The following is a 22,532-nucleotide window of genomic DNA, read 5'->3' as shown; positions in this document are numbered from 1 at the left end:
ATCATTGAGGCTTAACCCCAAGAGGAGTTTTTTTATTAAACATTCACCATACCCAGCTCTTTCAGGGGGCAGGACCCCTTCCTGCTTTGAAACTCAACGCTAGATCCTTGTGGCCATTCCTTACCCAGGGCAGGAAGCAAAGGGGACCAAGATACATGGCCAAGGTTCTCACTCTTCCCTCTATTTTCATGTGCCCAGGATGTCCCCTCTGCCTCTTCTGGCCTCTCCCCAAGGAGAAGTAGGGAGACTAATGATAGGAAGTACAATACTGGTAGTAACCAGTCATTGTTTTTGAGTTCATGTTTTGAACTCCTTCTGAACTAGGCATTGTGGTAGGCCCTTTCCCACAAAGTATTGAAAACTGTCTTTTCTCCCCCAAACTAAGCAAGATGTCAACATTACCAAGCACTTCATTTGCCTCTCAGATTTCTAATGATGTAGAAAGAGCATAAATTGAGGCTTCCAGACATCATGCTAAATAACATGACTTAACTGGAAGTCTGTACCTTATCAGTTGCCCTTTCTGAATTCCCATTAATGCAAATTCATTCCTCTTTTCTCTAGACTTTTAGAACTCAGAGTCCCCCAAAAGTACACACCCAGACATATTTCAGGCCAGAGCTGTGAGCCAAGTAACAACTGCTTGGCTGATTTTTGGTTCCTGTTACGTCAATTTTCCCCTTTATGATTTCATTCACTTTTTTATGAAGCTATCATTATCTTTATTTCTTTGATCCCCTCCTCTTATTCTTCTCTCACTTTTTTCTCTGATCTCCTAACACAACAATGTTCTCCAAACTTCAGTCACTGACATAACATTCCCACAATTTTTGCCATATCCACTTAACTCCTTAATTAATGCTACTCAAAAATGTTCCTCAAATTCTAAGTGGTAATATCAGTGAAATATATGTAGCTATTGAAATGAAAAGCGTTGATTTGTATATGACCTAGAATCATCTCCTATACAATGAGCAGCACGTGTGAACACATTTTATGCAACCTTGCTCTAATATATACTCGACAGTGGCCTCTTGGGATATGAGAAATCAACAGCTTATTGAAAACTGGCTGTAGGCAGCTACCATCTAAATAGTCTTGCTATATATATAAATTTAGTCTGTTTCGACTAAACCAGCACCCATTCATCTTGAAATGTATATTTGATCCATATGCTTATAATACTTTACCATCTGATTATAAGGTTTAACCATATGAAATTGCCCAATAGACATACAATTTCATATGGTTCAAGCATATATATAACTCCATGTGCCATAAGGAATGTATTTATATGTATACACACACTTTATTTGTTCATTTGTAAATACACACTTAGGGGCAATTTATATATAGCCAGGGTTTCTCAAGCAACATTTAAATAAAGCAACAAACTTGGTTGTTAATAAGTGGCATAGGAAAAAGGAAAAAAAAAAAAAGTTTCAGAAAACCTGTTTGCTATTTCTATATTTACTCCTTAGGCTGATAAAGAATATTAAAGGGTTGGCAGAGATTTACAATTCTAGGCTAGGTTAGCAGGTCTGTGAACTATAATTATAAGAAACTTGATCAAGGGGCTCTGAACCCCAGCATTGGAACCACCGCCATATGGAGGTGAAGTGTTCACTCCTTCTGGGACTACTCACCTTATGTGCTCCGCTTGTGGTGACCCATTCTCTTTGGTCTTTGACAGCAGCAAGTTTTTGAAAAATATCTATAAAGAAAGGAAATAATTCAAAGAGGGATTCAGCACTTAAAGGCAGCAGTATGCATGGAACCTCAGGTCTAAAAGTACTGATGGGCAAACAGAAAGGCCACATGGGCAGACAGATAACAAAAAAGGAACAATGGAGGGAGGAGGAACAGGGTTACTTTTTTTTTTTTTTACTCTGAGAATTACCTCTTAAGCTCAAATAATAATTATTATATATTTCTATTATAGTAATAAAATATGGAGACAGCAAAAAAGGCAAACATCTCCTTCCGCTTAAAGTTGAATGAGTTCCTCAACATCGTTGCAAGTTCAAAGTGAAACCTACTCTTCAAATATCCTCCCTATAAAGATTTCAAATATAAAGAGGAGAGGAAGGCCACTGAAGGTGATGGACCTAGCAAGGTTCCTCCGCTGAGGGGAACAGTTGTTCTCAAAGAAACTTCCTGGTGCCTAGCGCTAACCACGTACTCTCCTCTCCCTGTAACTGAGAATCAGTGTGCTGTCCTGGAAACAAATACGGGAAACCAGATCATTCAAAGAAAATGGGCTAGCATCCACAGCAACAGGGGACCTACAGCTCATCAAGCCTGGAGAGGAAGCAAGGTGGGGCTGGAAAGAGCCTCCAGAGAGAGAAGATTGAATTCCACACACACAAACCCATGTTTTCACATTCTCATCATTACATCAGGCTCTTTTTTTTCTTTTTTATGTTCACAAAGTTTTAAATTTTATGAGGTAGGTATTATTATTAACAAAACTTTATAGATGAAAAGTGAATAGCCTCTGACATTTTAATAGAAATCAAAGGAAGCAAAAAACATTTTTACCAAAATCTGCCATTATGGAAGTCCCTCTTGCATTAAAATAAACTTGTGCTCAGTGAAAATCTTCAACGTGAAATTGGGCTTTTCAAGGTAAGAGTTGCAATCTAAAGTTTTCCTTATGGGTATATTTTGCCACTGAATGTAACAACTGGCATGGACTCCCAATACTAGAACTGTGGATGGGTATACTCATAAATATTCAAAGGATCCTTTTTCCTGTTGAAAACGCCATCCTGCTCACTTGGCAAGTGGGAAAAGTTGCCATGTCCTCACGACGACACTTACACGTCATGTTGACCAGCTTGTCCACACTGTGCGGCTCCTCTCCATAGCCTAGGTACTCATTGGCCACAGTCTCCATGTACTGCAGGAGGGACCAAACCAACAAGAGTCAGAAGGAAAGATTAGTAAAAGCACACAAGCAGATAAGGGACAAGATGTGTACTTCTGAAAATGAGCTGTAGATGGCACAACAGATACACCAAATAATACTCAGGGCCTCTGGGCCAGGTTCACTCAAGTGCAAAAGGTAGCTTGAGTTTCTAGATTCTTTGCCTTCTCTTGCATGCCCTGAAGTTGAGGGCGGGACCATGGAAAGACTGTATAAACTCTCAAAAAATGACTTGTCACTAAGTAAGTTTGTGGTGTAATTTGGTTCCAAATACAAAAAAATTATATCTAACCAGCATACACACCAATAGCTGTAATCAGAATAAAATGGGTGTGGGTAGTCTGATAATCACTCACTGCAGATAACTGGTTATAATAAGAAATAGGCTCAGAGAAACACACAAAAATTCTAAGAAGACCAGGGAAGTTAAGGTGGGTAAGAGGATCCTTTATAATATAATTTTATGAAAGACAGTCATTTCATTAAATGAGGTAAACCTCCAGCCAATTAAAAAAAAAAAAATCTTAAAAACAAAAACCAGTCATGTTGCAGCAATTTCCCAAGAATGAAAATATAATAAAATATAATAGATTTAGCATTAACCTGCCATTGAACTTACTCTTCCATTAATAATACAGAATGAGTTTGCAGGGCCAAAAGTCCATTATGAAAATCATTCTTTCTCTATGTGGTAGGACAGTGGGCTGATCCAACCCAATGCCATGCCTAGAAATTTTGCCTTATCATACTAATAAACCCAAACATTTGACTGGCTCAACCTGCTTACCTTCCCTCAGTAGTTACAAAAGCAGAAAAATAAATGAAGTTAAGATCATTCCTCACATTGTCATGTATTTGGAAATATTTTAGTGAGCATAATTCTTTTTGTGTGAAACAATTATGAACATCTTTATAACCAATATTTTCTTCCATCATTTGGTATGTGCAATGCTGAGGAGCTGGGCCTGCCAGCCAACACCTACTTCTTTTCATGACTAACTGAAGACATGTGACCTTTTATAGAACTTTCTTGTTTCAGCAGGCTGGGTAAAATTAGCTGGAACAAAATGTCATGGGTCCCTTCCTGCTCTGTGAGTATCCTGCCTCACACACACTTATCCACCCTGCCTGCCCCTCCCCTTGGCAGGCAGCCTAAAGTAAGAAAGCCACCTGCGGTCACACACCTATGTAATCCTTGCCCAGAGCCATGGCACCAAATGGAAAGGCAAGACCAGCCACCATAAGGGAATCTTACCTGAGCTAGGTTTTCAATTCCACCCAAGCTATGGAGTATTTCCTAATAAAACAAAAACAACAGAACAACACAAAAGATGAGGGTGGAGGGAGAAATATATTTTACATGGAAGTTCTTTATTAAATCATGAGATTGATAATTATTTTTTAAAGGTTCACATTCTAACATAAATATGCAGCTCTTTAATGTTTTTATTTATACCACATTTAAGATAAACTGTTAATAAATACAAAAGTTGGGTTGAAATTAAAAGAATGAAAATATGCTCAGACCTGCAGCCTGACTCCTCATTCTTTCTACTTCCCCTCATGTCATCATAAAATGTTAGAGATGGAAAGAGCTATTAAGGTATTGTTCCCTCACATTGCAGATTAGGACAACTAAGGCCCAGAAAGGTAAGCCACTTTGCCTAAGTGACCAGCCTGGAGAGGAATGGAATCCAGCATCACCAACTCCCACAACCTTCCTGTAGGCCCCTGCCTAGTGTGGTCCATGGACAGCAGCATCAGCCTCACGGAGAAGCTGGTTAGAAATGCAGAATCTCCTCCTCACCCCAAACCTGCTGAATCACATTCTGAATTTCCACAAGATTCCCAGGTAATTCACAGACAGTAAAAGTTGACTAGAATTGCTCTAGACTATAGGGCTCTTCCTTAAAATGAAGAGGCTAATGGTCTTATTAAAACCCATACTTTAAACGAAGGTAAGAATAATCATCACAAAATGTCTCCTGATACAGATTTTTAAATCCAATTCCCAATAAGAAGACGTTTCATGAAACTTCTGAAACTACTCTATGAGTAGTAATTAGGGAAGACGGGGTGGGAGGCTACAGTCATGAGAGGGACCAACTTGGAACTCTATTAATAGCAAGTGCTCTCAGATTATCCACATTGACATTTATCTTCAGGCAGACGTGTTTCAAGTGACCCTAACCTGTTTAATTAAAGCTGTACTCTCCTTAACATACACACAAGGAAGTCCTTTGAAAAATAAATATTAGCCATCATTCCAATTCTGAGAAATGCATGGCGATGAGTACTTGAGTGTGAGGGAGAACAATCTAGTTCCACCTTGAAGCCAACTGAGTGGACAGGCTGAAAAAAGGCTCAAGATTCTTAAGGCCTCCTGGTCAAGGTTTCCTTATTGTATATGCAGGGAATTTGGAAACACTAAACATACCCATGTTTAAATTAAGTATGAAGCGACATTTACAACTCAATTAAAAATAGATCTGTGACTACCCACTAATTTGAATTTTCACCATTGCTATTCACTCTAGAAGAGCTATAATTAAAGAACAGAAGAATACTGTATACATTATTCCTGCTTATGGCAGAATATTTTACACATATAAAAATAACATTTTAACACTACTAATGTTTATTCAACAATTTTTTTTTCATTCTTATTATATAAAAGCCCTGTGTCAGGCTCTGAAGAGGACACAAATATGCAGATGACTGAGGCCGACCTCACTGAGCTTTAGGCAAGCATATGGTAGATATACAAACAACTGGCATTTAAGACAGAATTTGGTAAGTGTGATAAGAAAGTTATACATGAACTGCTATGATGTCCCAGGAGGGACACATGATATCCTGCTGAGAGGACTATGGAAAATGTCATAAGGGTGGTGGCCTTGGAAAAGGTTTAGAAGGATGGATAGATCGGCTGAGAAGAAAAATCAGGGAGATTCCAAGCAAAGAGAACAAAAGGTCCAAAAGTGCACAGAAGTTGTGCAGAAAGAACATCAACGTGTTCCATAACTCCAAGAAGCACTTCCATAACTCTATGAACGGCATTCCTGGGAATAATGTCAGAAAAGCGTGGTAGGACCAAACTGTGGGAAGACTTATCTGTGAGCCTGAATCTGACCTTCATCACATGGACCATGAGATGGGATGAAAACACTGTGTGAATAAGGGATGATTAGAATCAGCTGTGAGGATCCCCCTCTGGTTTTTCAATGAACTAGAGAGGGAAAGAGAGCCACCCAGAAGCCCAGTTGGTTGGCAGTGGCACTGGGCAGAAGAATGGAGAGGTGGAGATAAGTCTAGGAAGTAGTGTGATCAACCAAACATGAAGACATGCTGGAAGAAAAGAAACAATATTTGAGCCTGGGGACTGAGGGGCAGCAAGATATTATAACAGACCCAGGGAAGGAGAGAGGAGGAGTCTAGGTTAGAGAAGACTCCACTTGGGACATACTAAGCTGCTGATGGGATGTTCACTTGAGAAAAGTAGAAGAGGCCATGAAAGACGAGGTAAGGGCAAAACATTGAAATCTGAGAGTCTCTTAAAGGAGATTTAAATTTGAAGCTTGGGAGTGAGAAGACACCAAGGGAGAGAAAAATGTTTAAATGATTGGTCACAGGGCGCCTAGGTGGCTCAGTTGGTTAAACATCTGACTTTGGCTCAGGTCATGATCTCAGGGTCCAGCCCAGTGTCAGGCTCCCCACTCAGCAGGGAATCTGATGTCCCTCTGCCCTTTCCCCCATTCGTGCTCTCTCTCTCTCAAATAAATAAATAAAATCTTTAAAAAAATAAATAAATAAATGATTGGCATGGTCATTTTTAAATTTTTACCTTGACAAGTAACATATCTATCCAATAATTGCTATTAACAATTTGGGACTAACTTCCATTTCCCAAACTCTGTTCTGGGAATAGCCCTTTTACTGTGCAGTGGGTGGTATTAGACATTCTGTTTTAAAAATAATAATAATAATTTCATGACAAAATTCAAATTAGCTTGGGAAATGATATGTTGAACATAGTTTGACAAATGCTTTTATCATAGGACCCCTCAGAGCCTTTAACATGCTGCAGGGCGTTCTAAGCCTCCAATGCAAGGACTGAGGTGCAGCTTTTCCCAAACATCATTAATTGAAGCACACTTCTTTTCACAGAATGCATATTAACTCCTGTGGAACACAGGAGTTTGAGAAGCACTGTTATGAAGTATAGGAAGGGGACAGAGGCTTTGTCACTCTCTGAGAATGTCGTTGTTACATACTCAAGAATTTACCCTTCATTTATGAAATAAACACTCCCCCCTCCCCCATGCTTCTGGGTAGACTGGAGCAAGGCCAGGAGATTGATTGCTCACAGACTCCTGGTCTTCCTTATGTTTCCTTTCGTCATACCAATGTGACTGCTTTCATCTGAGAGTGTCAACTGGAGAAAACCAAGACCACAAGGTATGCACATACCCGGGCTTAACAGTTCTGGGTCCTAATCTGAAAAGCAAATATGACTGCACGCTTGAATTACAGCAACACTTCCTGGGTGCCCTGTCGGATCTCAGCATTTTCTCCCTGGTCACAAGCCCGAGGGTCACAAGACTGGGTTCAGTACCTCTGAGCCCAGTGACTTGGAGAAAGTCCCCAAGTCAATCTGCCCTTTAGTTCAATGTACGATATGTAACGAATGTCCTTGCTCTGACTAGTCCCTGAGGTTTTCCTTTACAAAAAAAAAAAAAAAAAAGGTACAATACTGTAGTACAGATAACGAGTATGTTCTCAAAAAACGGAGCACAATGCAGCACCCAGATGCGTGTTGTCAGTGCATCACTGTTTTTGCCACAGCTGGAAATGTCAGTGCCCTTAGAGGCTCTCATCCTAGACCGAGTCAGCAGCCAAATCAAGGCCAGACACACTGCAGTGAGCCCTTCATAGTGAATCACAGATGGGATCACTCTACTCTGCTGTTCAAAACTCAAGAGTGGTTCCACGCTGCTCATTCCTGGGTCATGATTTTCAGGCCCCTGTATGCGCTGGCATCTTATCGTTCCAGATGGAAGAGCAATACTCTTCGATAAACTTGCTTATGCTCTATTTGTAGGGAGTCAAAGGGAAATATAAGAGATGGTTCAAAGATCCTTACCTTGGAGTCTGGAGGAAAGGAGGTGCCACTAAAAGGATTAGGAGTTGGTTCTGAAGGTTCAAGGTGAGAGGAAAGAGCAAAGAGTTCCATTTTAAAGTTATTGAGTGGAATGCACTCCCACAGTGCTTCTCAAACTCTTTGGTCTCTGTACTCCTTTACACTCTTAAAAATTACTGAGAACCTCAGAGAGTTCTGTTTATGTGGGTTATATCTATGTACCATATTAGAACTTAAATGTGAGAAATTTTTAAAGCACAGTACACAAGCACCTGTTCCCTCAGCCCTCAGAGCGGTGACCTTGTCACACATCCTGTCGCCTCTGGAGAATTCCATTGCACACATGTAAGACAGTGAGTGTGAAAAGGCAAACAACATCGTGGCATTATTTTTAAGATATTTTAGGCCTGGTGGAACCCCTGAAAGGGTTTCAGAGACCCATAAGCAGTCCCCAGGTCATACTTTGAGAACCATGGCCATCCAAAATACCCCTGGAAATTTGGGACTTACATAAAGACACAAGTTTGAGACCGGAGATAAGTACTTGTGAGCAAAAAACAATGCCAACCACAAGAGTTAAAGCCAAGAGGGTGGAAGATAGGGGAGAAGATGATTAAAGAAAAGAACTTTGGGAAGGTCAACATTTAGGAAGGCAGGATTAAGAAAAAGAGCAAGTAAATAATACATAAAGGTGCAAAGTGCTGAGGAAGAGCTAGAGCCCCATGGGATGGGTGAAGGCAAACAGGTAATGTGGGAAAGGCTGTGTGCTCTTACAGGAGTTGAGGAATGCAGGTGCTGGGAAAAGGTCACTCAGCCTGACTATCTTTTTATTGTGGTTTCTAATATAATTGTAGGCAGCAGCTTTTAAGATCTTCACTGTATCATCAATAAGCAATGTGCTCCGGCTTCACAGGAACGCGTGCAGGTGGGCATTTATCTTTATGCTGCGTGGGCCTCTTACTATACATGAAATCTCAGAACATATGTCTTTCTTTAATTATGACAAACTCTATGCATGTATACCTTTAAAATGGCTTCTCTTTCATTCCTTCCAGTTTTTTTCTTGCTGGAATCTCCATTAAGCATATACTGAAGTCTCTGGCAGGCAAGAGCCAATCTACAAGCCACCAGTCTGCAACCTCTGGATCAAGGAATGCTGACTGAAGTATGGCTTCCAGGCAGAACCTTGTACACAAAATTCAGTGTGCAAGTTATGCAGCCCATCAGTCCTGACAGAAAGGAAGTACGTTCAAGAGACACAGCCTGACCTTTCAAGAAATGGAGTAATGAAGGTAAGGTGAAGATCTGAAGGGGTGTCTGGTTCAAGGAAAGGACATTTTTATGATAATGGAAAATAGAAATGGAGCCACTGACATAGTAAGAAAGAGAATAGGTAGAGGGGTAAGCCTTGGCAAACAGGAGGGATATTTCTTCTGAAAGAAGAAGAACATAAAGTTTCGAGATAATCCCAATATTTCAAGCAACAAAGAAGAGATAATAAGAGAGCTCCCACTGGGATGGCTTTGGTTTTCTCCATAAAACAGACTATGCTGTGATTTGGTGAGAATGACAGGGGTAGGAGGGTGTTGGGGTATGAGAAGTGGACCTGGTTTGGACCAGCCACTGTGGGTCCTGTAGCACTGACTCAACAAGAGAGGAATGCCTAGCAAGGGTGAAGACTGGCTGAGATTCACCGGCATAAATTATAGTAAATCACAGCAAAGCTTTGTGACTTCAGCCAACAATTCTTGGCAACTCAAGAAGTTAAACAATTGCCTGAGCACATGCTCTTCTTTGTAGAAAGAGAGCCAGGGGGCAGAGATTCAGAGAGAATCCCCTTCTATGGAAAGGCTAGAAATCAGGGAAAGACTTCATTTAATATATGTTTAGTCACAAAATCCCATAAACAAAGAGGTCAGTGAATTCTTTCCTGGAGAGAGCAGGGCAATCAACCCTGTCCCAATCCGTCAAGAACTAGACTAAGAAAGGCAATACTTTATTGCATGGAGCACTGGGTGTTATAAGCAAACAATGAATCACGGAACACTACATCAAATAAATAAATAAATAAATAAATAAATAAATAAATAAATAAATAAAAGGCAATACTTTAGCTGGAGATCAGCAGAGCATGAGACAACTGTCATCAATTCTCTGAACAAACAGAACATCTTAGAGAACATCTATTTTACTAACTTCTATAAGTCAAAAAACTAGATCTCCTGCTAACAATCCACCTTCGTGAGAGTCAAAGAGGGTGTTATTAATAATTAAGTGGGAACAATGAGCACATTCTGGGACTGATCCAGGCAAAATGGAACACATGGTCCACCCTTATTAGATATGTCCCACACAGAACTGCAAATGGCAGCTCAGAAATACATGGAACATACAGTTCTGTAAGGCTGGTCATGGGGGAAAAAGGATGCTATCTTCCCAGAAAACTTTGAGCAACCAGGACAGAAAGCCATTTGGAGTGTGCCCTGAGGCCCACAGTCAAAGGGCTACTAGCTAAAATGATAATAGCACAAAGCCCGTTCAGAATACCAATGAGGAAGTGGTGATTCTTCTAAAGGAAAGATGTGGAACCACCATGAATCCCAGAAGTCTCAAATCAGAGCAGGCTCTGTAGCTGACTAGTGCCAAAAACATTTTTTAAGTGCCAATTTGGAAAAGACGGTTATTGGGTAATGAAAAGAGCCACATTCTGACTCAAACAATTCATCAGTAAAATCAAATCCAGAATAAAAGATCTTCTGAGTGGTCTGAGCTTCCTAGTAGCTTATCAGGACAGGGTGTAAAAGGAGATGCTTCTTAGGGGGGAAAAAATCCGTGAAAATTACTGAAGCATGTATGAATACTAAGAACACTCTAGATATTTAACACTGGCAAGCAGAAACAACAATGACTAAATAAACAATCTTGAGGCTTTGGAGCAGTGGTTCTCCAACTGTGGTCCCCTGACAAGCAGCATCAGCATTACCTGGGAACTTACTGGAAATGCAGATCTTTGGGCCCTCCCCAAACCTACTGAATCAGAAACTGTGGTGATGGGCCCTAGCCATCATGGAGTCCTCCAAGTGCTTCTGATGCACACAAAAGTGTGCAAGCTGCTATTTGATGGAGGCACCTATCTACCAGCCAGTACTGGAAGAAATAACTTTCAAGGTCCGGGTGAAATGTCAGCTAAGCTTTTCTTTAGAGCCTCACGGCGAAAGCACTAAGTCCTGGCTATACAACGTGTGGCATGGGCATCCTCTGGAAACCTGTTAGAAATGCAGAGTCTTGGGCCTCATTGTGTACCTGCCAAATCAGAATCTGCAATTTACAAGATTCCCAGGGGATTCCTAGGGGCATTAAAGTTTAAGAAGCACTAAACAAGAGAAGCACTAAACAAGTGAGAGGAGGGAAAGTTTCTTGACCTCGCAACCCTCATTTGAGACAGACGGGAGGTCCCTTGCTCACCTTTAACTCAAGGTCTGAGGCTGGACGTGGGGAAGGGCATGGACCCTGGAGCAGCTGCCAAAACTGCAGGCCCTGCCTTTCCCACTGACTGCCTCTGGAGCCCCTGAGAAGGCCCCTGCTTGTCACGGCTGACGTTGACCTAGTGAGCTGCTGAGCCTTGAAAACACACTCAAAGGTGTGGCCAAGTGTACACCCCTCTGAATTGCCTGTGGTTTAAGATATACACCAAAAGTTCCATCCACTTAATCCCACGGTTCATATAGCAGAAACATATTTTTTGTCTCTATTAAATCATGTCTCTCATATCTTTTTAAATAGCAAGTGAGATACCTCCTAAATTTGAAAGCTATTGAGTTGTGAGAGAGAAAATAAGGTTAACATGGCCCAGGTTTTTTTTATCTCATCTTCATAACAAGTAAGTATTTTTATTTTTTCCAACCAACCTGATAACATGGATCCCTCATTAGTAGTCTCAGACAGATTAACACTCTCAGAAAGTGAATAGATGGGGCTCGATGAACCCACTCTCTGAAAGAAGAAAAGAAAGAGAAAGCATGTTTGTCCATGTTTAAAAGGCCACTGTGACAGAACAACACAAGACGATGAAGGAGAATAAGGAACATACAAAGGAATAGCACTAGTTCATTTCAAACTTAATCTGCAATAAGGACTGTTAGTTGGTACCTGAACATTTAATCTACTGTAGTGCAAAACACATAAAAACTGTCATTATCATCATGAAGCAGAGGCCCCAAAATTATTTGGCTCTCAGTGCCCTTTTTGGCTGAGGGCAGCGCCAGACCAAAAGACATAGCTAAACGTTCCAATAATTAGGTTTGACTTAATAAGAATTTATGCCCTGATAACTTCGTATCCATTTGAAAAAAATAATACACATACATTATAAGAAAAATGCTTTTATTTTATTCTTGATCACATTTACTTATGATTGGGGTGTGTGCACCTGTAGGCTCTAAACAAATTCTCAAGCCTTGTAACCAGATTGCAGACTACCATCTTCATCTCCTCTTCCAGCTGATTTTCACATCATACTTGCTTTATCATGACAACCACGGAAAACCCAGTTTCAGAAAGCTATGGCATCATCTAAAGGAAGGCAGCACAACCTTCATATGGAAACCATAAAGTATCTGGGTCTGACAGATACCGCATAGCTCTGTTTTCCCTGCAAATTTATTTTTTTTTAAAGATTTTTTTTTATTTATTTATTTGAGAGAGAGAATGAGAGAGAGAGAGAGCACATGAGAGAGGGGAGGGTCAGAGGGAGAAGCAGACTCCCTGCTGAGCAGGGAGCCCGATGCGGGACTCGATCCCGGGACTCCAGGATCATGACCTGAGCCGAAGGCAGTCGCTCAACCAACTGAGCCACCCAGGCGCCCTCCCTGCAAATTTAAAAGACCCCATGACACCCCTGGGGGTTCTCTGTAGCCTCCAGAGCACTTTAGTGGGCAGCTTGGAAAACACTGTGATAAAGTATTTTCTTATATCAGTCTCCCTGGAAGCGGAGCCTGAGACGAAGGTTGGTGTGCAGGTGAATGATTAAGGACATGCTCTCGGGGGAGACCATTGAGAGTGGGGAGTACCAAGAAGGGGGAAGGCAAGCATGAGCACCATCTCAAGCAACACTTGTCTCCCACTGCCCTCTAAGCTAGTCCGACAGTGGCGCTTGGTGGAGATGTTAACAAAACCCTAAAACAAAAAGTGTCTGTTACTCCATAGTTAGCCAAGGAAAACTGGGGAAGATAACAAAAGCTATTCCAGACTAGAATCCACGTAATTTCTCCCACCCTATCCCATCTCCACAGCTAAGGTAGTTATGCATCCAGCAAGGTTAGGAGACTTTAAAGATCTGCCCTTCCATCAAGTGGAATCTTTGCTTAAGCTGAGGTCCCAAGCCAACCCTTGCCTGGCCTGCCTCCTATTAATCCTTGGCCTTTGGTGGTAGAATTCAGCTTCGTCTCCTCCACGGTCCTGAGAAATTCAGCTCTGCCCCCAAACCAGCACATCTCAAAATTGAGTGCACAAGACCCACCCTCCTCAAAAGCAGAATGAACATCTACAGTCACTGCCCCTGGAGGTGTCACCCCACCCCCACCTGATTCTACTCCATCCCAAATCCTATCCACTAAGACTTAGCTCATGGGAAGGAGGTTGGTAAATATGCTTTTCCCATAGTCTTATATTCCCAGGGATGCTTGAGTGCTCCTGATAGATTAGAGGCCCTGTCAGAGGCCTTGCTCTGCAGAGAGAAGCGGAGCAAGATGTTCCCAATGCATCACTGGCTGAGAATTGTTCTTCCTGCCATCACCAGGGCTCCTGGCGGGAGCTGCCCACCATAGCTACCATCAAACCATGGCCCTCCTCCAGCCCAGTCACCATGACAGTGACACCTTTGCTATGGAGGCAAAGCTCAGTTTCTTCTGAGAATAAAGGCAGGACTCAACCCATCCAAGGGCTGCCAGCCAGGCAGAATTAGCCAACGCCACACTGGGAAGCTGCACTATAGTTCATCCAGACTTCCTTGCATGGGGAAAAATAATGCAAATTCGAAATACACTTTGAATTTAAAACAATCACCTGTGGGAACATTTGTAAGGATGTGGTTATTCTGAGGCTCCTATTACAGAGAGAATACCTTTAACCTTTATAAATAGGGAGATGGCACATGACTGCTTTCCCTTTCAGGTGCTGGGGTTAGCTAAAGATAGCCTGGACTGTAGTGCAAAGATACGACATCCCAAAGATCTAACAGAAATAATGATCAAGTTGCAACAGCTGCTAAAAACCTAATGAGGTTTAATGCTGATTGCTTTTCATCATTTAAGAGGAAAAGCTACGGGACATATTAAGAGGTGATTCATGCTACAAATATGTGTGCACTGGTATTTTTCCTGTTAACTATATACACTCTTCATGAGGAAAGTTCATGACCTTTGCAATGTTTTTCATATTAAAATAAATATGAAAAGTTTTCTTCTATTTCCTCCCCCCTCTAAAAAAGAAAAGAAAAAAAATTCCAGAATAGGCTTCTTAAAATTATTATTATTAAAGGAGTATAAATAAATGAGTTCCAGAAAAGTCTCAGAGTTAAAAGTTCTGTTCCAAGCAAATGGCATTTTTTGTTTTGCAATTTTGGGACTGAAGCCCAAAGCTATTAATATTTCTACGTGATTCTGGCCTCTGCTGTTGTAAATGTAAATAGAATTCCTGGTGTCTGAGTCCTCTGGCTTCTCCTCTCTGAGCACTGACCTCTGAAGGAGCAGTTGTTCCTTCCTTGGCTCCCAGCCCTGAACCCCCCACAAGGACGCAGCACATGGGATGGAGCTCTGGTATTCAAGAGGAATGGAGTGTTCTGTAAGACGATATAGATCTCTGTTTGCCAAGAGTTGGGGTACCAGGAAGCACACAATTTAGTGCAACCAGAGAATTACAGAGAATAATAGCGACCGATCGTAAAGGCGGGTACCCTCGTTCCACTGAGGCAGTCCCAATGGGTTGCTTAAATTCAAAGTGGCTGGCCCAAGGCTGCACATGAGAGCAGACCTGGGGACTGACTCCTGGGCCAGTGCTCCAGTTGTCCCTCCCATCCCCACTCCAGGTCCCCCAGGCGGGGGTGACTAGGGAGACAGTGACTCTCCAAACCGCATCTACTCTGGGAGCAGGAATGTTGAGCACAGCAGCCGGGGGTCCTCTGAGGCAGCTCTGAAGAAGCTGTCTGTCTGCAAAGATAGTGTTTCCCTGGAGGGTATGTCCCAATATAGCCGCCACACAGCAGCGGATTCATGAGCGGGCAAATATTTATCCCCTCTTGTGACTGAACTTTTGCCACTTCTTTCACAGGACTATTAATACATGGCAGCGTGATCAGCTCCCACGGCCTTTGTCCATGACCACCTGCCACATTGTTTTCAGCATCACACGCCACTTTCTGCTATCGATACAAAAAGGGAAGGAAAAATGGCACTGGCCACACAGCCGTTGAAAGGAGGGCAGTCGGTTTCACCTTCTTGTACGGTGGAAGAGACCAATATACGATGTGAGAGCTCTATGTAAAATTTAGTCACGAGGCTGTGGTGTTGGATCACAAAGCTGCAAGTACCAAGACCAACAAGACAGCCAAATGGTCTGAGGTTAGCTGAATCCAGGGGCTGACACACAAGCCAGAGGTTCACCCCTGACCTTATTTGTACCATGCTTTGCTCTGGTTCTTGCTCAGAATAAGCAGCATCTTCATGGTGATGTGTAATTTAAATTCCCCTTTTCATTAACATACAAAACAACAACAACAAAACTTCCACCTTTGACTCAAAATTTAAGAGTAGAGAAATTCAAGCCTGTTTAAAAATAAATATGATCCCAAATTCATAAAACAGAGCCCTGTGGGGTTTTTTTTTGGGGGGGGGGATACTAGGAAAGTAAAATTCACATCAAAATAAATGTGGTAAAACTTAGAAGAAAAAAGAATATGTGTGAAGAAATTAATTACAGATGAATAGTCAAGGAATCTTTACTGACTTGTTCCACTATTCTTAATGGGTCTTTATTCTTCCTGTAGCCCCAAATAAGCTCCCAACCAAAAGTCCATCCAATGGGTCTTTGCTGGTCCCTACAGTCAGGGGGATATTGAGCAGAAAGGACTGTCTCCATGTGTTTCTTCTACATAGTTGATGGAAGTTTCAGAGGTAGAATGCTTTCAAATATTTACTCATCACCTACTGGTAGCCAGGCACTGTTACATGCCCAGGGGTACAACAAAGGACAAAACCATGTACTTGTGTTCATGGAGCTTACCTTCTAAAGGGAGAAGATCAATAATAAACACAAACTAATAAAAATTTATATGAGGTGATATACAATGCAGGACAACAAAGGTTAAAGTTTAAGGAGTCCAGGGAATACTATTTTAGGGCAGTCAGAGAAGGGTTCTCTGATAAAATTAGCATCCAAGTGACTTGAGGAATGAGTCTAGATCAGAAGAGCGGAAGAGTTAAGTATATAGTCCCTGAGCAGGGGTGTGGCTGTGCAAGGACTGGCAAGGAAGCCCATGGGGCTAGAGCAAAGTGAGCAAAGACAAAGTAATAGGAGTTGAAGTCAGAGAGATGGCAAGAGCCAGATCTGCAGGGCTTTGTAGAATAAGCATAGGGACTTTGGACTTTTTATTCTGGAAAGCCACTAGAAGGCTCTAAGCAAATAACTAACACGATCTAATAGAGATTTTGAAAGGATCCTTTCAGAAATAGTGTTGAGAACAGTATAGGGAGCCAAAAATCAAAGCAGGGAGCCCAGTTAGCCTACTGCAATTGTCCAAGCAAGACATGATGGCAGCTTGGACCAGGTTGATAGATGGAGAAAAGTAAAGCTCAGGGAGGGCAAGTTAAGCGAGAAAAGTCAAAAGTCCTGTTTTTGGTATGTCAACCTCGAGATCTCCAAAGAAGAAAAAGTCCACTAAGCCATATGTAAAACAAAAGATGAATCAACAACAGTTACATACAGCTTATAAGGTACAGTCTGCCAGAGCAAAGTTGATAAAGGGATGGATGGCCTTACATAAGTGCAAGTGTTTGGGGGTTTAGCCATGGAAATATGCTTCCTAGAATGCGTCTGGAACTCATTGCCTGGCTCTCAGAAGCTCATGAACTGACGGGAAGCTGTCATTTATTGATTTGGCCACGTTCAAAATGGTTGGTTACATGGTGGTTACATGTGGCCCAAAAACAAGCAAAGCTTTCCTGGGAAGGTAGGGACATTTTAGTTTCATGCCTGTTAGACGATTTTTGCAAGAAGCAGTAGTAGATAGAAGAAAAGCAAGAACATGATTACTGAAGTGATACTTCTCTGGTGCAAAACTGAAAGTAAATTTTAAATATTTTTTGATTAATAAAGAACCCAGGAACCAGCAAGGCACAGGAGAAAAGGGTACCAGTTAAGTCTTGCCTGAGGACCCTAGGCTTGGCCTTAACCTCTCAGCAACTGCATCTATCAAATGAGGCTGGACTGGATTTTTTCTTCCATTCCCTCTATAATTGGATGACGTCTTTTGTATGTGTGTGGGGGTGTATATATATTTGAGGAGAATAACATTTCAGGAGAAATAAAAGTGTAAGAGCTAAATATTTGCTCCAAGTTAGGTGATGGGAAGAAGCAGAATGCTTGTTTTTGTTTGAGGATTACATGAGATCCTAGGTTCTTGAAGGTTATTTTCTTCCTTTCTACATTTAAGATTCTGAAACTTAGAGCAAAAGACAGACAAAAAGACAAGATCCTAAAGGAGTCTCAGCCAATGAGACAGCTCTTTTAAAAACTTTACTCTGGGGGTGCCTGGGTGGCTCAGTTGGTTAAGCGACTGCTTTCGGCTCAGGTCATGATCCTGGAGTCCCTGGATCGAGTCCCGCATCGGGCTCCCTGCTCGGCAAGGAGCCTGCTTCTCCCTCTGACCCTCCCCCCTCTCATGTGCTCTCTCTCTCTCATTCTCTGTCTCAAATAAATAAATAAAATCTTTAAAAAAAAAATTAAAAATGAAAAAAAAAAATAAAAACTTTACTCTGGATAAACAGCATAATACAGTTTTGTATGTGTGTAATAATTTCTCATGTAAGTGAAGATAAAAGCATAGAATTTAAAAAAGATTAGAAGGAAATACAGCAAGAATTAATGTAACTATTTCTAAGAGTGGTATAAAGGGTAATTTTTCATTTTTTATCATTTTCTGTATTCTCACATTTTTTATGGTGCTCAAAATAATTTAATGCAGAGAAATTCCACTACAGGAAGACTCTCAGCCTCCATGTTCTCCAATAAAACCAGTATCAATGGCTTGAGTTGGAGATAAAACACCCAAGCCCTCTTCTCTGGGAGCCCAGTGCATGGGGGAGAGGAACAGGGGCCCAGGGCCATAAGAGGGGAGGACAGTTGAGGGGCCAGAACAGCCAGGAAGGCAAAGAGGTGGGGACAGCAGGCTTAAGGTGAGGATTAGCATGGGCAGAGGCTCAGATATGAGAGAAAATAACTCTCCAAGGAATAATGAGGGGCTTGCTCTGATCTTGGTGAGCCAATGGATGTACCAGGCTAGAGCAAGAGATGAGGCCAAGAAGGAACAAGATCTCAAAGGGCTTTGTGAACAACTAGGGAACTGGAATTTTACCCCAGTCATTAGAGGATGGCCAGACTTTACCAAAGTGACCAGGCTTCCCTTCTCCTAGGTGAGGGGGAAATCTTCAAAGGCCCCTATTGGCCTGTCTGCTACCTGATGAAAGAAAATCACAGCAAAAGCATCTCTCCAACAACTTGGTATATTTCAAGAACTAAATCAAGATACTGAAGAGATTGCTGCTCTATCCTAACTTCTAGTCCTTTCCTCTCACCACTTGTTCTTATTAGAAAAGTGATTGCATTTTTAGACCAAAGAGGTCATGCTAAATGGATCAGGTGGTTCCCTTTTAACTGAAATTTGAAAACCTTGTATATACTTATCTCTACAAAAGTTACAGGCAAGGGAAGAGAGGATATCCTGGCAATTGTGGGATAATTGTACCAGGAAGAGACCAGTTAAGTGAACTCACTTTAAATAACACCAAATTTCATATTAAATAGCAGGGGGAAAGATTTAATGAAAACATGATCTTAAAATATAAACTATGAAACTAAGACCTATTTTATCTTACATTTAACAAATTTTAAGTTATAATTGCAACTCTGCTCTAATAACTAGAATAAAGCAGGAATGGATTCTGCTGACATTTCGGGGCACACTTTTTCTGACCCATCATGTAACATGAGCCAATATCCTTGAATTAATTTTTGACTTTTGCAGCAAAAAGAGGTTCATTTTTGCAAATATATTAGAGTCACCAATTTGTCCTAAAGGCCTCTCCTAACCTTTGTTGGTCCAAATGTGCTTTTTTGAAGTCCCACTTTGTCATCCTCCTTTGTTAATACCCTCTTCTTCAATTGTCAGTGGTCTCATTCTGCCAGTGCCTCATTTGTTGGATTCCAACAGTTCAGCACCATCACTGTTAGTCTATTCAGGAAATTCTATATCTTTAGCCAGATTTGCAAGTTCATTTCACAAGGAGATTATGTTATATTTGCACTGTGTTATAGGATCTACACATTGTCTGGCAATCAGAAAGAAATGGACCAACAAAGAGGGAGCTCAGAGGAACAGATACACAGAAGAGATATCTGAGTAGAGGTCAATTTTATAAGCAGTTAATTAGAGGATAGGTCAATTTTGTGACAAGTTTTACTTCCCTATACAACCTCGTAACAACCTAGTCTTGGATACCAAGCACCCTGTGTACTTCCCTGGACAGGCAGATGAAAGGGAAGGGGGGTAGATTTATTTTCTAACAGTAGACTCTCCTACAGACAAATGACGTTATGGCAAAAAGGAAAGTTGGAAGATCAAAATTTGCTTCCATACTCTGCCACACATCAAGATTCATGACCATGTGTAACCAGGAGTAACCTCAGCTTCAGACATGACACTTTCACTTGCCCTTTGAGATTGACCATGAGGTGTTTGCAGCTTACAGCGTTACCTTATCTGACCCTGGATTAACAAGTCCTGTCTCATTTCAGATGCCATCTGGCGATTTCATTTCTGAGAACAAGGGAGTAATCACAGGTCAGTCTTAGGAAAAGCACTCAGAAAGGAGGTATCCAGAAGTGTGGCATAGGGGAAGATTGCAGTTGGGGAGAATGAAATAGATCAAGAACAAGAACAGCATCACTTGGGCATAAACTGACTGAGGACTTGGAAGGGCTCACACTCTACACATGAGACAAAATTCCCAATCAGCCATATCCTCAGGGTAAACCTGAATGGCATAGCATCCTGAATATGCCCAGTCTTGTCAACAGCCTGAACTGGACCAAAGACCAAAGTCCACAGTCCTTCAACCTCCCCCAGTGTTTAGTTGTCATAATATAAATAGTTTATATCTACCATAGTTTCCCTTGTATTGGGATAGGGGTAACTGTTTTGCTGACCAGAGAGACTAGATGCTGAGTCCCTAGAAGAAAGGAATCATGTGTCCTATTCATCTTTGTATTTTCACCCTCTCTTCCTTCCCCACTGTTTATTCCTTCTCTTCCCTGCACACTGTAGATATTCAAAAATTTATTTATTGAATTGAATCCAAGCTTTCTGGCCAACATTAAATCTGATGTTTGCAAAGAAAAGGATAGGAAGCTATACCAGAAAAGGCCCCGAGATGTAATTCTTCTATAAGTCTAAATTTAGAGGGAAAAGGAGAAAAGGTAATTCTGGCTATCTTAGCAAGGTCATATGGGGTGAGAAACAATGGAAGACCTTTACACTTAAGCCATCTTTGACCCAACCCTGCTTTTAGAATAGAACTGAACGTAACAATCTGTCAGTAGCCAAAGGATGACATAAAAGGATGCCCTTGATGTTCAACATTCCTAAATTCCTTCTCGTACTATGAAAGCAAAGAGATCTATAATCATCTCTTCCTAGTTTGAAGATTTCCAGGGACTACTCATGTTGCAAGCCAGTAATTCCATCCAATCTAAGACACTTCATTAATCACTAAGAATTTGAAAAGGTCCTGACAAGAGATCTCTTAACTTCAGAATTGTTAAGATCTTTTCAACTGTTGGATGCCAACCAGTTGCCCGACTAGTTTCCCTAACAATTTCTGCATCTAGTGCCCTCAGACTGGGGATACAGTGATATCTCTCACATCTTTAATATAGGAAATATTCTGCCTTCCTCAGAGTACTGACCTGATAAAGGGTCTATTGGACATCCCTTGAAGAGTCCATGATAGTCATCCTCAAAACAAATTAAAGAACGTCATTTCCTAATACCATTTCAGGCACAATTATTCTGCTACTAACCATTGTTCTACTCTGTTCAAGCTCAAGAAGAAAACAGTCCAGGACAACTTCATGTCCTTTGTAGTAGTGTTCATTAATCTTTCAACAATCTTTGAGTATATTGTCAAGAACTGAGCAGGCACCCAATTCTATAACCATGATAAAGATTTTAGGCTTTTTGTATTATCTAAGCCAGTCTAATAATCTTCTGCCTAAATCAAGTACAAAGGTGTAACAGATGCAGTCCCAATCCTGGACTGCTTTAAACTAAACCAATGTATTTGGCAGCCATTGTCCAGTACTTAAATACACAATGCTAAATAACTCCCTTCAAAAGACCAAATCATAAGACTACCACTTAGGCGTATTTAGTAGCTGATTCATCATGGAGGACCCACCAAGATACTGTTCTACTTAAAGTCAGCTATTGCACTGGGCCGAGTCACTTGGTCAAGGCATTAAATTATTAATATTTCTCCCATTTTCCAGAATAGGAGTAATTTTTTCCATCTCACTGGGGAAGAATTCAGATATCTCAGTCTCAAGTTCCAAAGCAATGAGGAAGATTCAAGGTTCTTTTTTTTTTTTTAAGATTTTATTTATTTATTTTGACAGAGAGAGAGACAGCGAGAGCAGGAACACAAGCAGGGGGAGTAGGAGAGGGAGAAGCAGGCTTCCCGCTGAGCAGGGAGCCCGATGTGGGGCTCTATCCCAGGACCCTGGGATCATGACCTGAGCCGAAGGCAGATGCTTAACGGCTGAGCCACCCAGGTGCCCCAAGATTCAAGGTTCTTTACAGGCAACTTTTCAGCTGACGCTTGGGGGAGAGAGCCTGGGCCTCCAGGGAAGAGTAGAAGGCAAGGTGCCACCATGACATAATGCTAGGAGCCACCTTCATATCTAGCAGCAGTATAACCAGCTCTCACTTCAAGCAGCCCAAATGGATAGAAAATTCAGTCCTGACTGCAATCTAACACTAGTCAATGGCTCACTGAAAATCCCTGATGTTTGTGAGACAGAATCTAGAGGTCTTGCTGATCCTTCTCTACAGTCCCAACACTGCACCTGTGTTAAGACAAGGAAGAGCAGGGCGCCTGAGTGGCTCAGTCGGTTAAGCGACTGCCTTCGGCTCAG

At 41.5% G+C, this 22,532-nt stretch overlaps 1 protein-coding gene across 1 annotated transcript in view; it reads right to left on the bottom strand.

Annotated features, from left to right (window-relative positions):
• The window catches only part of NEK10 (NIMA related kinase 10), a 204,558-nt gene that overhangs the window by 155,136 nt on the left and 26,890 nt on the right, over window positions 1–22,532 (bottom strand). The window contains exons 6-9 of the mRNA XM_081829267.1: window positions 11,978–12,062; window positions 4,185–4,226; window positions 2,824–2,902; window positions 1,647–1,714 (exon numbers count right to left, since the gene is read on the bottom strand). Of these exons, the coding sequence (XP_081685393.1) occupies window positions 1,647–1,714; window positions 2,824–2,902; window positions 4,185–4,226; window positions 11,978–12,062 (274 nt within the window). The remainder of the gene's footprint in view (window positions 1–1,646; window positions 1,715–2,823; window positions 2,903–4,184; window positions 4,227–11,977; window positions 12,063–22,532) is intronic.

The sequence above is a fragment of the Leptonychotes weddellii genome, chromosome 1, assembly GCF_054177405.1.
Source record: "Leptonychotes weddellii isolate Sample4059 chromosome 1, ASM5417740v2, whole genome shotgun sequence".
NCBI classification, from domain to species: domain Eukaryota; kingdom Metazoa; phylum Chordata; class Mammalia; order Carnivora; family Phocidae; genus Leptonychotes; species Leptonychotes weddellii.
Note: the sequence above shows the minus strand (reverse complement) of the source record. Positions and strands in the feature narration are given on the sequence as shown.